The sequence below is a fragment of the Tinamus guttatus genome, unplaced genomic scaffold (genome assembly GCF_059628265.1).
Source record: "Tinamus guttatus ecotype Peru unplaced genomic scaffold, ASM5962826v1 Tinamus_guttatus_pri_ptg000133l, whole genome shotgun sequence".
NCBI lineage: Eukaryota > Metazoa > Chordata > Aves > Tinamiformes > Tinamidae > Tinamus > Tinamus guttatus.
The window spans coordinates 2,116,011-2,131,897 of NW_028288667.1; the positions used below are offsets into that span (position 1 = coordinate 2,116,011).

General features: G+C 38.8%; 1 protein-coding gene across 2 annotated transcripts in view; it reads right to left on the minus strand.

Annotated features, from left to right (window-relative positions):
- The window catches only part of TMEM163 (transmembrane protein 163), an 87,494-nt gene extending 78,475 nt beyond the window's left edge, over positions 1 to 9,019 (minus strand). Inside the window, exons 1-2 of one of the 2 annotated variants that reach the window (XM_088521800.1) lie at positions 8,591 to 9,019; positions 3,364 to 3,483 (exon numbers count right to left, since the gene is read on the minus strand). In XM_088521800.1, coding sequence (XP_088377926.1) covers positions 3,364 to 3,483; positions 8,591 to 8,753 — 283 coding nt within the window. In that variant the 5' untranslated portion in view covers positions 8,754 to 9,019. The remainder of the gene's footprint in view (positions 1 to 3,363; positions 3,484 to 8,590) is intronic. The other variant, XM_088521801.1, reaches the window with a different exon arrangement.
- Between the last annotated feature and the right edge of the window lie 6,868 nt (positions 9,020 to 15,887).

Consider the following 15,887-nt stretch of genomic DNA (forward strand, 5'->3'; position numbering starts at 1 on the left):
TGATATCATAGGGATTTGCTGATATCAAGAGTTTTACAAATTGTAGTCTATAAAAGCTTTATTAGAAGCTCCAGACTTCTGCAGTTATACTCTGGAACTCAACACCTTCAGCTAAATCCAAACCTAATACGACAACAATGATTAGCTCTAGTTAGGAATAGGACACTGTATTTAGAGACAGCATCTGAAGCTTCCAAATGTCATTTTACGAATGTATACATTCTATAAATAGTCAGAAATCTATTCTAAAGGAAAAAGCTGATTTTATTATCTGTGTAAGTCCTACTGTTCAATATTAGGGAATCGAAGATGACCATTTCATCTTCCCTTAAGCAGATTTTTTTTTTTCCTGATACAACCTTGCCTGGTTTGGCTTTCCAAATGCACAGAGATCAAGCACATTTTGATGCCTGCATTTTCTCTTTAACACGTTTGTATTTCAAACTACAAAAGAGCCCATCCCAGAGAAAATGCATGCCATACACTCAATAGATATGTTATACACTTGCTACAGCATTATTTGAATATATGTACTTTTAACAATTAAAATAAAGGCAACTAGTGTTCCATAGCTTCACACCCTTGTTTGAGACATTTTAATGTATTCAAATCACAATAAAAGTTAGATTTGTTAATGTGGAAGAGAATCTCGGCTCCTCTGGGGCATCATCATTATCCTAGAAGAATAAAATATCTCATAGCAGTCAGAAGGAACCATTCCAACTTACAATAGTGTTCCAAAAAGAAATGAAGAGTCTGGAAGCAACTTGACGAGTCTTGAAAGGAAGGACAGTGATTGTGCTACAGCACTCAAAGAAAAAGATGAAAGAAAATACTATTTTGAGAGGAGTTACTATCACTATGTGTGAGGAAGAGGCTCCCGAATCACATCCTTACTCTCCACACAAATCATATGAACATATATGATGATAGAGCACTCCCTCTAGCATTTCTCTTACCCTACCCTCTACGTGCTTTGTTTCTTTGACCACAGTTATGAAGTAGTCTCAGTTTCCCATCCCAATAACATGATTACATCATGTGCAGCTGCAAAAGGAATAGCATAAGGCACACATAGGGAGAGAAAAAAAAAATACCTACTACTATAAAGACAGAGGATAAAAGAGAAATATAGAGGAAGATTTTATATGGGAATCAGAAAGAACTGTGGGCAGGCAGGCAGTATAGTCTAACAATTAGCACAGCAGGCCCACACTACAACATATACTAAAGATGATTTTTTTTTCACCGAAACACAGCAACAGAGTATCCACCGTTACAGAAAGGTAAAGCAGAAACAGGATGCTTTAAATAGCAGGTGGCTGCAAAGAATTGCCAGTTTCAAGCACTCCAAAGTGACAAGTGATCATTATATCAAATGGGCAGCAAACTCTTGTCACCTGGTGTGTCTTCCAGCTCATGGGCTGGCTAGAGGAACCTGCTAAAAGGACAGCACAAAGGAAGAGAGCAGCTAATGAATGTGGGACCATCAACTGTGAAGAGATGTTGAAATTGCAAGGGGGAGCAAAGTGGTTCTAAGAATCGCTGCATATTTCCTCATGGATTAAAAGGTTTTACTATTAAGCATGTCAAAAGACCTATCATTACTTTTGTAGCACAAAAGTTAAATAACAGTTGTCTACTAAGAGATATCACACAATGAGATATGTATCTGTGAGCTGCTTTATCTTTTAATTCTTAATTTAAGTCCCTACAAGCCATGAGGAAAGATACATTCCAAAAACAGACAATAAATTAAAAATAAATAGTCTACCATTAATAGTTAGCTTCATTGGTTCAATGCCTATTCACTCCAGATGATTACAGAGGCCACAATACACTTGGCAGGCTATGTTGTTGCTTTTGTTAGGGGAGCTTTTTTGCTTTTTAATTTGTTGCTTTTTCATAGTGTTTAAAAGTAGATAAAATATGTACAAATAATAAAGTTTTCAAATAACCTAACTGATTTTACAAATATCAAAAATAAATAACTTGTAAATGAAATAAGATGTTTTAGTAGCCCATTTTATACTTATGTCTTTTAACAAATGGAAAGTGTAAAAGAAAACAAAGCCATTTTCTCAGGATACCCTAAAAATATGTTGCTAATGAAAAACTAATTAAAGTTAGCATATGCAGTTTTACCTTTTATGCTACTTCAGTAGGAAAAGCAGATTATTGCATTTTCATGAAGCAAAACAAAATGGAAACTCAGATATCCTGCTTTCTTTCTTGTTAATGCCCTTATTCTTTATAGTGTTACATTCTCCTTTTAAGTGTTCCTTCTCTTTTCTTTTTGAATCAAGCTGTTGTGCCTGTGTTTTTACAAAAATCGCTCCAAGTAATGTATGTTGAATTTTCAGAGGCCATTTGGTTAGAGTCTAATAGTCTCTCCCGGGAGCTGACACCAACTTCCAGCAGCAGGTCCAACACTGCAGATTAGAATAATAAAACACATGCTGCTGAAGCTTCCAAAAAATGCAAGTCTGTCTGTATCAAGCCAAAGAATGATGTTTTGAGACGTCACAGATGCCGTGTCCCCTAGATACAGCTTTCCTTTGATTTATATAAACAAATACATCCAGTAACAGCTTTTTCCTCCTCTTCTAAACAGCTGCAATATGCCATAAAAAGACAGATCCAGATACCACATCTCTTCTTGTCCTTATAATAAGGCAATGTCCCTTATTTAACTAAAATAGAAAGCTAGTATTTTAAACTTTTGCATTGAACTAAAGTATCTTTATTTACACAATGTATCACTTTTTTCCTGTTTTAAATTTAACAAAAAACCATTTTTATCTACAAAAGTGTCAGATTCTTCAGATTATTTGTGTAGACTATATAATGAAATTTACATATAGAAAAACATGGACTTAGAAAGAGGCTGATATTTATTCAAAAAATTAGCATTGTGTTAGGATACCTGTCAAGCATAAGAATAATTACATATTTCCCCCTTGTAATTCACTATTCTTTATTATTGTGGTCCAAATAGGAATCCCAGGTGAATTTAAACTTGTCATATTTGACCTCTTTGGCAATCAATTGCATGTTTTTTTATGTTGTTCTGAAAAATGAGCTGTTCCTGTTAGTATTTGTGCATGAGGAATCAAAGTCTCCTATTTCTTTCTCTGACATTCAACAGCACTATCCCCTGCAGAAAGAAAACCAACAGTTTTACTAATTTATAAGCACCATGCAGACCTAAGCAGTCTAGAGAGAAATATTTCTACAAATTTTGGAAAAAAAAAAAAAGACACACACAAGAAAGCTTCCACAAGGATTTTGGTTAATTCTGAGATCAAAAAAAAAAAAAGGGGGGAAGAAAAAGTGAAGATTTAAAATATTCCCAATACTCACTGAAAGCAGCCACTGCAAGAGCCAGTGTGACAATAATGGAGACCCAGGAAACCCACAACGCCTTCTTTCTGTAGCTTTGAGCTTCATGAGGTTTTAGCCTTGTACTGCTTTCTAGTAAACCTGACAAGCAATAAGCAAAGAAGTATGAACAATACATTGCCCCTTTTAAAAACATGGCTGTTTTAGTTCAGACTTAGATCAGATGTTTACATTCTGCATTATATACAGAACTTAGAGACTCAAATCCTGCCCAAATTACTAAGGCTGTGCAAACGCAGCCTGCAAGAACGCAAGGAGAGGGTACTCAGAAAGTAAAACCCACGCCTCAGTCACCTAGAAGAGCAATTGCAGGGCAACTACGGAAATACAGGTAACTAGAATTTTCCACCTATATATCCACACAAGAAAGGGCTCAGTGTCGCACTCGCTGGTCTCCATAGTAAAACTCGTAAGTGTATTTCAGGATTTCAGAATCCTGGCACAAAACTGACATAGGAGAAAAACTTTGTTACCAATCTCCAAGAGATTTCTATTACACATACTGCACACATATTAACAATCAAAGTAGAAGCAGGCATACTTGAGAATCAAAGCTATGACAGGTGGAAAAAACTGTTGAGGTTGGTATACATGCCCATCAGGAAGTTGTGTCAGAAAGTAACTGAAGAACTAATTGCAATTACTACGAAAGTCTTTTTAACACAAGGGAATCAGGATTGTTCGGGTCTTTTTTTTTTCCATGTTTTCAAACTGTGGAAGCAGTTTGTTCACCAGCCTTAAACTGTAGAAAAGAATCCAAGTCAACAATCAGGAAGACACTGATATTCTTCGGTTCTCATTCTCCTACTCTTGAGTCTCAAGTCACCTTTGAAAGTATATTCATAATTTAATCACCTTTTGTTCATCATATCCATATTATTTTGTTAAGACCATAATTTAATTTAAAACATAGAAATACAATTTTTTTCATCAACAATATCTGGCTCAAATTTGCTTAACTGCAGAGAGAAGGCTCAATGGCTTTTAACTTTGTTAACGAATTACTCCAGAAACCGTGGGTGGTTCATCTGAGATGATTATCACTTTTCAGAGGACAACTTGCCTTCCCTGAATGCGTAAAACTGGGGCATTGGTTCAATAGTATAATCTTTCAGTAGCTGTAGACATTTGTCTAATGTCTTAGACAAACGGTTGAGAACAAGGACTCTGGCAGATTGTCAGCTGCAAATTGAAACATAACAGATGAAGCTGTTACCATCCTTACCTCCCCCAATTTTCTCTCTAACCTCTCCAATGACTAGTGCCACTTTCAAGGCAGGAATACCTCATTTGGCCTTAAGTGTATCACTGAATCTACACCTTGTTTATCACCATTTATTAATGTTTAGAAATATTAATTTAAAACGACTATAGTATGTTGGCAGAAGACTGGAATGGTTCTGGAATCAATTCACAGGTGGATTAGACATCTCTGCCTCATGAGTAGTAACTTGTCAGCAGAAGGTTAGGTATCCCGGGGTGGTACCAATATGACCAACATTTTTTTCTGCCTCTTCGAGTCTATCAGAATCATTTAATCCCAGCATAACTAGTAGTAGTATTCATTCTCCTGGGAAACAATCTTTTCACCTTTTTCATCGCAATTTCTTCACCTGTAAACCTTTATGATAATTTGAAAAGCTGAGCTGAGAATATAATGCCTGTAGTGGGTTCTTTATGTATATTATCTAACTTTTATGCTACATTTATGAATGGAAAAGAATTTGCACACTTGCATGCAAGAGAACATATACTATATATTGAAATGATGCCTGTTTCTTAATATGTGCATTCTTTGATATGTTTAATGCACAAAAATCACCATATTGACAGCTCTGAAGCTTCCAAACTCTTTACTTAAGCACTGCAGAGCCATTTCTCAGATGACCTGCCTTCATTTGTGTGGAGAAATATATATACATTCAATGCTTAGCCTGTCTTCTGCCCCTACATATAATTGTGCATAGTTTAATTGACGTCTGGAGGAAAACATCTAACAATATATCAAAAAATATAGCAGAGGTTTCTATTGGTATAATCAAGGAGAAAACACATCTCATGTTTTGTGTATTTTCTTCCTCCATCCCTCCCCCCCATCCCAAGGGTCTTAAATCAGTTCCTGCTGGAATGTAAAAGAAAGCAGGTTTCCTTAGACAATTTTGATCTTCAAGACTTCAAAAGTGATATAAACATGGAATAGAATGACAATCATCCCTGCTTGTTTTTTTTCTTTAAAGACATCACACAAATAATTCATGGCTACTGTTCCTAGCTCACTGTTCCCTAGAAAGACAATTGATAATTTAATTGGGTTATTATTTGATTTGTAAGTAAGAGAAGAAGAATAAGCCGTACAGCTAGCCCTGCACTGCTAATTACTATTCACATGTCAAGCACAGGTCCAGCAGGACAGAGATCATTATAAAACAGTCCTGCAATCCTTATAAAACCAAACCATTTCTGCTGTGTGTGTGTGTGTGCGCGTGTGCATGCGCATGCGCATCTCGCTCTCGCTCGCTCTCAAAATGGCTGGCATATTCTAGTTATCAGGAATGTGGTTCCTCCCTTCATTTAAAAATTAATTCAAATATAATTTATATATTTACAATTTTCACCCCTGAGATCATAATATTCTTAGGAGAGTCCTAAGAGGCAGCTCACAAAAATACAAACTCACTCATAACTAGTATACCCACAACATGAAAAATTTTTAGAAGCAACATCAGCACAGTAATTTGCATGCAACAACACAATTCACAAGATAAGTCTCTATATTTTTACACTGACCATAACAAAATACATTTTAAGCATCTATAAAGGCTGAAAGATAATCTTTCACTACAACCTGCATTGCTACAAAAATGAAAAGCTTGTTTCTCCTGGTAAGACCTCTCTGTCCTCAAATTAACATACTGAATAATTTTATTACCAATAATTTGATTTTACAATTAGATATCCTTAAGGAAAAAAAAAACACAGATGAACTAGTTAAATCCACTGAGTTTTACTTTATATTTCATTACTTTCATATATTAACAGATTTTCAAAAAAAAAAAAAAGAATGCCTAGCAGTTGCAGAACACAAGCTGGGCATATTTGTGAAGTGATTCTAGGATATTCTTTACCATATGCTGACTTACCAAAAGTATTTTTCTATTTGGCTAGGAGATCATTTTAAAATGTCAGGTTAGAATTTGTGGAAGAGGTAGGGCCAACAGGAAAAAATGCTCAACTGAGATGTTAATTCAATGGCCCAATACAAAAGAAAAAAAAAACTCTTATCTTAGAGTTGATTCTTAAAGACTAAATAACTTCTTCCAAAATTGATTGTTTTTTTTATTATTTTTAGCAGACACTGAAATATCATCTCTATAACTGTATCTGCTATGATTCACTGGAAATGATTATAAGGAAAAGTGCAAGCTAAAAGGACAACCTTTTAAAAAGGAGATAGAACAGTATTATCACTGTGGACAACCTGCAAAAAGTATACCGGAACTTCTTCTAGAAGGACTGGGAAATACCATGGTAGATGGGATTTTAAGGCAATATGAATCAGACAGAAACTGTTACCATACACATGGGGGAAGCCTAAAAGAAAGGTACTGCAATGGCTCTAAAGGAATGTGAAGGCAGGGAAAGCAATTGGAATCAGAAGCCTTATTCCCTTCTCCCTCCTAGAAAGGAGGGCATCAGAGGTTCTCTCTATGGAATTAACTTTAGTACCCAACTGGCCGACTTCTAACTCAAGCTCTGCCATATTAGGCACAAATTTTAAATTTTGGTAATCAAATTTCCATATTTGGACCATACTCAAAATTCTTGGTTCCAATTATTTAAAATAGAACTGCAGATGTAAATTGCTCACAGCCAAGGTGTCTGTCATTTGCCATTGGCTGTGACAGTAAGGATAGTCTTGGTAAATGGGATGGTCCCAATCCCAACGTGACTCAAACCTGTCAGGAAAAATAGTGGCTATTCTTCCCTCTCCATTTTCTAGGATTTCTAGGTTTTCTCTAGTATTCCTTCTCCATTGTGTCTAGGATTTGTGACCAAACACAAGAATAGAGAAAGCTGGAGGATATGAAGGTTTTGTGTAAGATAGGATGGAAACTGAAAAGGGACTCTGGGGTGCTGAAGGCAACAAGAGAGAGGAACAAACTGTAACAGAGAAGACAAGAAAAACCACAAAAGGAGACAAAGTGCATGGAATAGGATCACAGCAGCATTATGAAGGAGACAGGACAATGAGGAGAGATAAAATGGCAGCTGCCTTTATCCACAGATAAGGGCTAGGTGAGAAGTGCCTTCCACACTTTAAATAGGTGTGCTTAAGATTTAAGGTTTTTTAAGATTTTTTACAGTATTAAAGCAGACAGCTTTCCACTTCCCAGACAGACATTTAGACAAATAAAATAATGATTTAAGGTGCATTATATGGTACGGAAAGGCACACGGGGGTCATGCAGGTATCCTGCTTTTACTGCCTGCAGATGGCAAGATGGGGCATGTGGCAGCAACCAAATGACCCAGTCCTGCTCTGGAGTACCACATAACACTACTGCCAGGGGCTCGGTACGCCCAAGCGACAGGGGAGATTATAGATTTCACCGCTTTCTTCAGCTCTTTTCCGGAGTCCCTCTGGGGCCGCAAGGAGCAGCTATCGCCCCTGCACAGCCCGGCCCGGGCTCCGGCTCTGCCCCGCAGCGGCGCCATGTGCCGCCTGCCGGCGCTCGCTCTCCGCCGAGGAGAGCAAGTTTCTGGCCGAGGTGGGAACAACCGCGGAGAGAGTTTATGAAAATATTTTAGAAGTGTTGCGGGGTGCTCGCACATGAGCTAAAAAGAGAAAACGGCGGGGCGGGGAGCCGTTAAGCGAGCAGTAACGGAGGGGAACAGTGGCGCGGGCTGAGGTGCAGCCGGGGACACGGGGCAGTTTGTGGGGGGCAGTTAGAAGGGCAGGAGTTACGTGAGGGGAATTGGACGAAGCGAGAAGGGTCGCTGGGGAATAACGAGGATGAAGGCAGGGCTGCAGGACGGAAAGACGTGAGAGAGCTGCACGGATGATGCAGGAAAAACTAACCGGGGTGGGAGAGAGGAGGAGGGTTGTTCGGTGCATAGGGGCGGAGGAGAGGCTATGGGGATGGCACAGTGGAGGGGTATGGGGGACAAGCGACAGGCTGGCGCTCACCTCTGTCCTCCAGCCCTTCGCTGAACTGCCCGCTGTCGTCGATCCGCAGCTGCTGCTGCTGCTGCTGTTCCCGCTCCCGGGAGGGCAGCGGCGGGCTGGCCCCGGGGGGCTGCACGATAGCGGGGTCTGGAGTGCTGTCCAGGGCGGCTGCGGGCGGCTCCATGTCTCGCGAAGCAGCAGGAAGCGGTTGGCGGCGGCAAGCAGAGCGAGGAGCAAGCGGAGCATCCAGCCCGGGTGCGAGCCCGGGGAGAGGAGGAGACTCGCCTCAGAGCATCAGGGAGACGGACACGGGCGGCAAACAAACTCCGCCGGCAGCTCCCCGCCGCCGCCCGCTCCGCGCCGCCGCCTCATCACTAACCTCGCAGCCGCCGGGGAGGGAGGGCAGGTGGGAGAGCAGAGCCGCCTCCCCCGCGCTGCCCTTCCCTTCCCTTCTCCTCCCCTCCCCGCCAGGAGGCGCCTCTGCTGGCGGGCAGCTCGTCCTCATGAGGAGGAGCGGGGGCGAGGGGAAGCCCCTCAGGGAGCCGCTCTGCCCGTCCCGCCGATGCGGGGCTCAGAGAGCACGGGAAGGTGCCGGGGAACCCCCTGGCTGTGCGGGCTCTGGCCCGGTAACGAGCTGCCCTCGCCTCAGGCGGGAGCGGGTGGCCGTTGGCGCCGGCCGTTGACCGTTGGCGCCGGCCGCGCGCGCCCCCTCCCCCGAGGAGCAAGCGGCTCCTAAGGGCGCTGAGGCGCCGGCCCTGTGGAACAAGGCCCTGTCCTCCTCACACAGGTAAAGATGGGCAGCCCTCCCGCTTCCTGCAGGATTTGCTCACACTCATCCCAGCATAACTGTTTCCTGGAGCCCCTGCACTCCCAGCACTGACATTTTGGTTTTATCGCTATTTGCTTAAAACACTGTCTGAAAAGGTGCAGCAGTCTCATGCTGGTCGTGGGCCTGGAACTGGAGACTTTCTCATGTTTGGTGATGGTCTCGGTTTACAAGTCTACCGTTCCCAGCGGTGGCTAAAAATATAGGAAAAAAATAACATAAAAGGAGAATAAACAGGAAATTCTTACCTGGACATAGGAATTCTGTGCCAGAACTGTTTTATTCTTCTTTGCCAGTGATTTCTAATGGCCAGAGCTGCAAAGGAAAAGCCTTTCCTATGTTTCAGCCTCCCAGTTGTGTGCTCACGGGCATGTAGATAATTTTGCAAAATCTGCACCATGTTTTGACTTGAGTACGAGAAATATCAGAAGACAATTGAGATCCTCAAGCACTATGGAAGAGGTTTTATGTATATGTATATAATCCTCATTTACACTATCTAAAAATCAGTCTGCCTTTCTACAACAAATTAGCACGTTTGGGGACAATGGAAAGGCCAGTAGGAAATGAATATTTATGCATGTATTATAGGATTTTATTAGCTATCAGAGTCTTGCTGATGTCAGCCTAACAGAGAAAAGCCTGTAGTAATTTAGTAATGCCTATTTGGAAATGTTTAGTGAAACATTACTCTTAAAATGGCCTTAACTTAAAAAATACTTCTAAATCTTGCATACTAATCTTCAAAATCCTTTTTTTTTAATGTTAACATTTAAAACACTTTAAAACGTTAATTACATTGTGAAGATAAAACGTGAGTAAACATTAAGATTTGTGGCATTAGCTAACATTTTGGGAAACTCATTGGCATTCTGGTAATCTTGTGGATAGAGATAGATATTGTGGTGGGAAAAATTGTTTTTTAGCATCTGCATGCCTCTTGATTTCGTTCTTCACTTTCAGCTATTCTACTCTTTGTGATCCCAGAACTCTCATTCTCATGGTAATATCAGTGCTAAAGTAATATATAATAAACAATACCTGATTTATTTTCATTTTCCTTGGGAAATAGATATTACAAAGTGACTTTTTGATGTTAAAGTCAAAAGAAGTTCTCCCATGCATGAACTAACTCACTAGAGTTGTTCTGAGATAAGTGTTTTTTTTGTTGTTGTTTTGTTTTGTTTTTAGGTTGAGTTTGGGAGCTTTTTTGTTTGTTTTTGGAAACAGGTAGGCCCATATATCATTGTTTTCCTTGTGGGTTGCATATTAACCTGCTAGATATGAGAGAAAACCTGTATGTGCATTACTGTGAGATACGACAGAAAAGCAGAAAAGACATACCATTTGTTACTTCCCATAACTAATAGATTGTAATGTCACTCTATATCATGTGAAATGTGTTGGTAAAGTGAGAATTTTTAAATGGGCAGAATCAGTTTTGTAACCCAGTGAGACATAAGGGACTGGTGACAGAATCACTTTCAAGGAACTGGCAGGGATATAGAAATCTTTTGTGAGTCAGTATAGGGAAAGTTTCAGGGATGTTTCTTAGAGTGCATCTAGTGCAAGCCATGAAGAGTCCGCTGAAATTGCTGCAGCAAACGTGACCCTCCCTAATGCAATTATTACAGCAACCTTTCTCCTCCAGAAAGTTTTGTCCCTTTCTAATCTGTTCTAATTTGACCTTTGTTTTTCTTCTTCCACAGAAGGAGAAAAGGTATCCAAGTTTAATAAATAAATAAATAGATAGATTATGGGATCATGAAGTATTGCAAGCTAGGAGAAATGCATCAAAACATGTGCTTCAGAGAGAAGTGAGAAGACAGTAAATTGAGCAGGTAGCTGTTTTGCATGATGCAGTCAAATCTTGCCTTCTTATGCTGCCAGCATCTGTCCACACAAAGTTGTTGGAAATGATACAGACCCCCACAAACAAACAAACAAAGAGAATCTGCCATTGTCTGCTTTTTGCAGCACTTCATTCCCAGGTGGAAATGCCTGTGATTTTCATAGTATTTCGGCTCCCAAACAAGGCAATTACAAGCAGGATGGAGGTCACTTAGGCTGTAGCACCTGAACAATGAGCCAAGGACTTCTCTGTTTTCCTTCAGCTGGGTTTTCTGTGATCTGTTTTTCCTGTGGTTATTTGTAGAGTTTCTTTCTTGGCCATTGCCCCTCCTTCTTCCTTCTGCTGAATAAATGAAAAATATCTATCAGATTGTGGTTCTTTCTCCAGGTCCACTCCAACTCTCAGCAAAGACAGAGAAAGATCTTAAAATTTTCCATGAAAATTTTATTGGGTCCATCATTTTATTCTTTCCAAGGTAGACATTTTCCTGAGGAGGTAAGCAATCTCTTGGCAGTAGGGTGGCATATGTTCCTGAGTTAGTCACTTTGTTTCACTCAAGGTTTATTCTCCTACTACCAGAAGGACCTATTACAACATGATAAGGAGTACAATGGTGCAAAAACGCAGAAAGAATGTGGTACTATTGCATTGTATAAATTAAAACTGAACAGTGTCGCTTAGCTGAGTGACAGTGACAGAACAAGTACAGGTTCTTCAGTCAGAGTAGGCACTGTGTGAATACAGAACTTGCAGTATTGCACTTCAGTCTGATTGGAGTTGAAGTAAAACCATTTTCATTGCAGGAAAGTTCTGGTGTGTTAGCATTATATGTTCATTTGTCATTCTAGAAACTAGAGCATTGCATGCATTTTGGACTTCTTGTATTTCTTTTTAACATTACTGGGTGGAATGTTTTCACCTGAATTAGCAGAATAGTGGGTTGTGTTTCATACACATCTTAAGCGGGAGTGAAAAAAAAAAAAAAGCTGCCTTTTTCTGGTAACAAAATACTCTATATGTTACTGGCATTGTAATGAAGTATCAGGAGTGCTAGTGCAAGCCAGGATGGTGTGTTAATTTGGTTTATCAGTGACTTTGAACTGACATTTAGAAGATGTTCACTTCTTTCTTTCATGGGAAGCAAGAGGTAATGGTAATCCCAGAAGCCTCACAAGACACACATTTGAAACAGGCACACAGCACCAGTCCAATTCCAAATGTATGGGCAGACAACCACCCTGTAAAGATCACTGCTGTAGGTAATATTAGCTAATAAAAGAGCTTGACCTATATTGTACAAAAAATGTAAGTTTGTATATTTGACCTGATGCATCAAAAACAATCTAAAAAAATTAGGAGTCGAGTTGTAGTGCCTTCAAGGCAAGAATATCATGAGAAATAGTCTAGTTGCATTTAAGTGAGAGACCTTTCCAGATCAGAAAAGAGATTTAATGCATTTCAGAGATAATAGCAGCCAATCCACAGGTACTTGCTCTTCCAATCTTTCACACTATAGTTTGCAAATTGAATTAAAATCTTATTCCTTGTCATCTAGTGTCATCAGCAAGAGAAGAGAATGTATCTTATTTCCCTTGCTGTGTTTTTTTTTTTCAAAAGACTGTATATAAGGAGGGAATGACTTTTTAATTAATCTGCAGCAAACTAATGATACTTATATTGCTTCTACTCTCCTGGTAAGTAAAGATTCCACAGCTTGCTTTTGCTTTTAGTTGTCTCATAAGCTGCCTGTTATCATAGTATTACGTATTGTTTTAAATCACTAATCCACCTTAATAATGATTTAGATAAAAATGTGTCCTTACTATTACCCTTTTCTTATTCCAGTTAAATTATAACTATTAAACTGTCCATTCCTGCTTAAATATTTTACTAGGATGATTATATATGAAAATAATTATATAGAATGATAGCTGCAACTAAAAAGAATATTTTGCAAACTGTGTTTTTTAATAACTAGGAAACTACAAATGTGTGTCAATATGTGCCTTTATATATTTATTTATTAAACATGCACTCAGAGATTTGACACTTGAAATCATATAATTCTTTTAGGTTTTGGTGGACATCAAATTCTCAAGTACCTAGTGGAATATATTACCCAACTATGTTTTTCTATTTATTTTTGTTTTGTTGTTGTTGTTTTGCTGAGCTTCCTGAGTCTGGCATGATTATAACTATCAATTTGGGTTGAATATTTGGTTTTAATTTCAGACACTGTAGATGAAATCATGAAATTCTTTAGATACTACTTTTTGCAGATTACTTGTGTTGAGCAAAATGATGTCAGTAGCATAGAAAACAATATAGAAAACAATTTTAATAGGCTTGGTGGAGGTTGTGTTTATTTTTTTTTCTTGTAATATGTTTGTTGTTTCTCATTCTCTCAGGCAAAAGTTTTGGTGGGCAATGAGAAAAGTAGGAGACAGTCACAATCCCTTTAGTAATTTTAAGATAGTGATTCAGATTTATTAACTATGTTACTGCAGTCTCCTGTAAGAAGAAATGAGAGCCATTGTTTTGTGGAATTCAAAACCAAAATTTTCTGCTCTGGTATAGCTAAGCTTTTGTCCATGTGAAGCATTGGCGTAAGCAACGGATCTCTGTTTGATCTGGCCTGATGAAATACACAGTGCATATTGACATTTTCCCATCCATAGTGAATACTGCCTGGATTTATATAAGCTGACAGAGCAATTCTTTCATAAGTCTACTAAAACATTTATATTACATTTAGCACATGGATAGTTATATTTTCTAATTTTACAAGGAAGAGGAGCATCTTAAATACATTGACAGCTGTTCATAAGAATGTGAGAGAAAAAAAGCGATGGGGAAAGGCGACAAGCTTTTTAATTTAAGCTTTTATGAAGCAGGACGGGCATGGGTATAAGCCAAAAGGCCTGGACATGCCAATTTCAGACCTAAAATATTCTAAAAGTCTCCCATTTTTTTTTCATGTAGAAGAAGCGACCTATTTCTCTTCCTGGGACAATCTACACAACTTCTTCTGTCAGCTCGTATGTGTCAGAGGTTCTTAGTGCTTGAGCATAGGTGGTATTTAGTTATAATTGGGCGTTTTGCCTCCTGGCTTTTCATGTGGTCTTTTCTAACTTTGCTCCACACCATCATCATCTTGGCTCACTCATTTGAGCTTTGCGTGAAAACCAAGAATTTGGACATGCACAGCTCATGTGTGCAAGCTATGCTTCTTGCATCACTCTTGTGTCTAAAATCTGATTTATTTCTTCATACATTGCTTGTCCTTTCTTTGCTTTCTGAAGAAAGATTATCTTGGTATCCTTTCCAAAACTAAAGAGGAAAACTAAGCACCATTGTAAGAACGAATAACCTGAAGCTATGGCCGCTAGCTGTGTCTTGAGAGGTTCAGGTAGAACATTTGGTGAATAGTCTTCATTCTGAAGCAATGAAGTGGTGCAGCAGTGAGCAGGTTATATAGGGAGGTGTGGAATCTTCTTGGAGAATTTCTAGATTCGAATAGAAAAAAGTTAATAGTCTCACTTCCAGCAGAGTTGAAATAAATGATCTCCATAAGTTCATTCACGTCCACATTTCTGTGATTCAGCACATGTATATACATCAAGGTGTAACTAATTGTAAGGTTTTGTCTAGTAAATCATATCAAAGTAGATGATTGACACAAATGTATAGAAGTTTAGAGCCTGACTGAATTCGGTCTGAAGAGGGGATTAGTTCAGGAGCAAAGGTCATGTATATGTATTTATGAAGGATAACATTCTGTTGTACCTTTCATGTAGATTTTAGAAGTGCTATTAATGGAGCATCTTGGGCCCTTATTTTATTCTGATATTTTTATGTTTTGTAATTTTGATTTTTAGGCACTTTTTTGAGAGTCTTCTTTCTGACTGTTTTTTGTTTATGGACATAGAAAAGAGACCTCATGGTTCTAAAGCTGAAGATCACTCATTCTGAAACTTTCCAGAATTGCAGGTAGTTCTAGATGATATATCAGTAAACTTCTTTGAATTGCTTTCGATATCAGCTTGAAATGTGTGTCACTCTGCTCAAAGAAATTCAAAGAGCTTTTTTCGAAGAAATCTCTAAGTAAAATTACATTAGGAAAAATATCAAGAAACTTTTGAGCTCTGTTTCATAACTCGCAGTCATAATGAACACAAATTCACTGAGATGCAGATTTGCATATCTTAACAGTGAGGATACAATGCTTTTGGAATATATTTCTTTCTTTTGCTATAAATTTAATTCAGTAGTAAAACTAGTTGCAACACTGATTAGATTCATTGCATGAAATGTCTGTACAGACTTGTTGCATCTATTTTTCTCAATTTTACCACTAGATGGCATCATGCATTAACTAAGATGATTTATGGGTTTCACCATAATTTATCATGCTAAAGATTAAAGAAATAAAAAATGATCTATTTTGCTTGCTCTTGATGTATCCCAGAGTGAAAGAACAGTGGCTGAAAAATCACTTGGCCTACTTCTGCCTAATAGTAACCCAATCCATCCTTAATGCATCAAATATGGATTTACTCAAAGCAATAAAGGAAGTCAGCCATAGCAACAATATCTGATTTTGTGCGCAATGCACTTTTCCATCTTTTACTGCTTCTAAG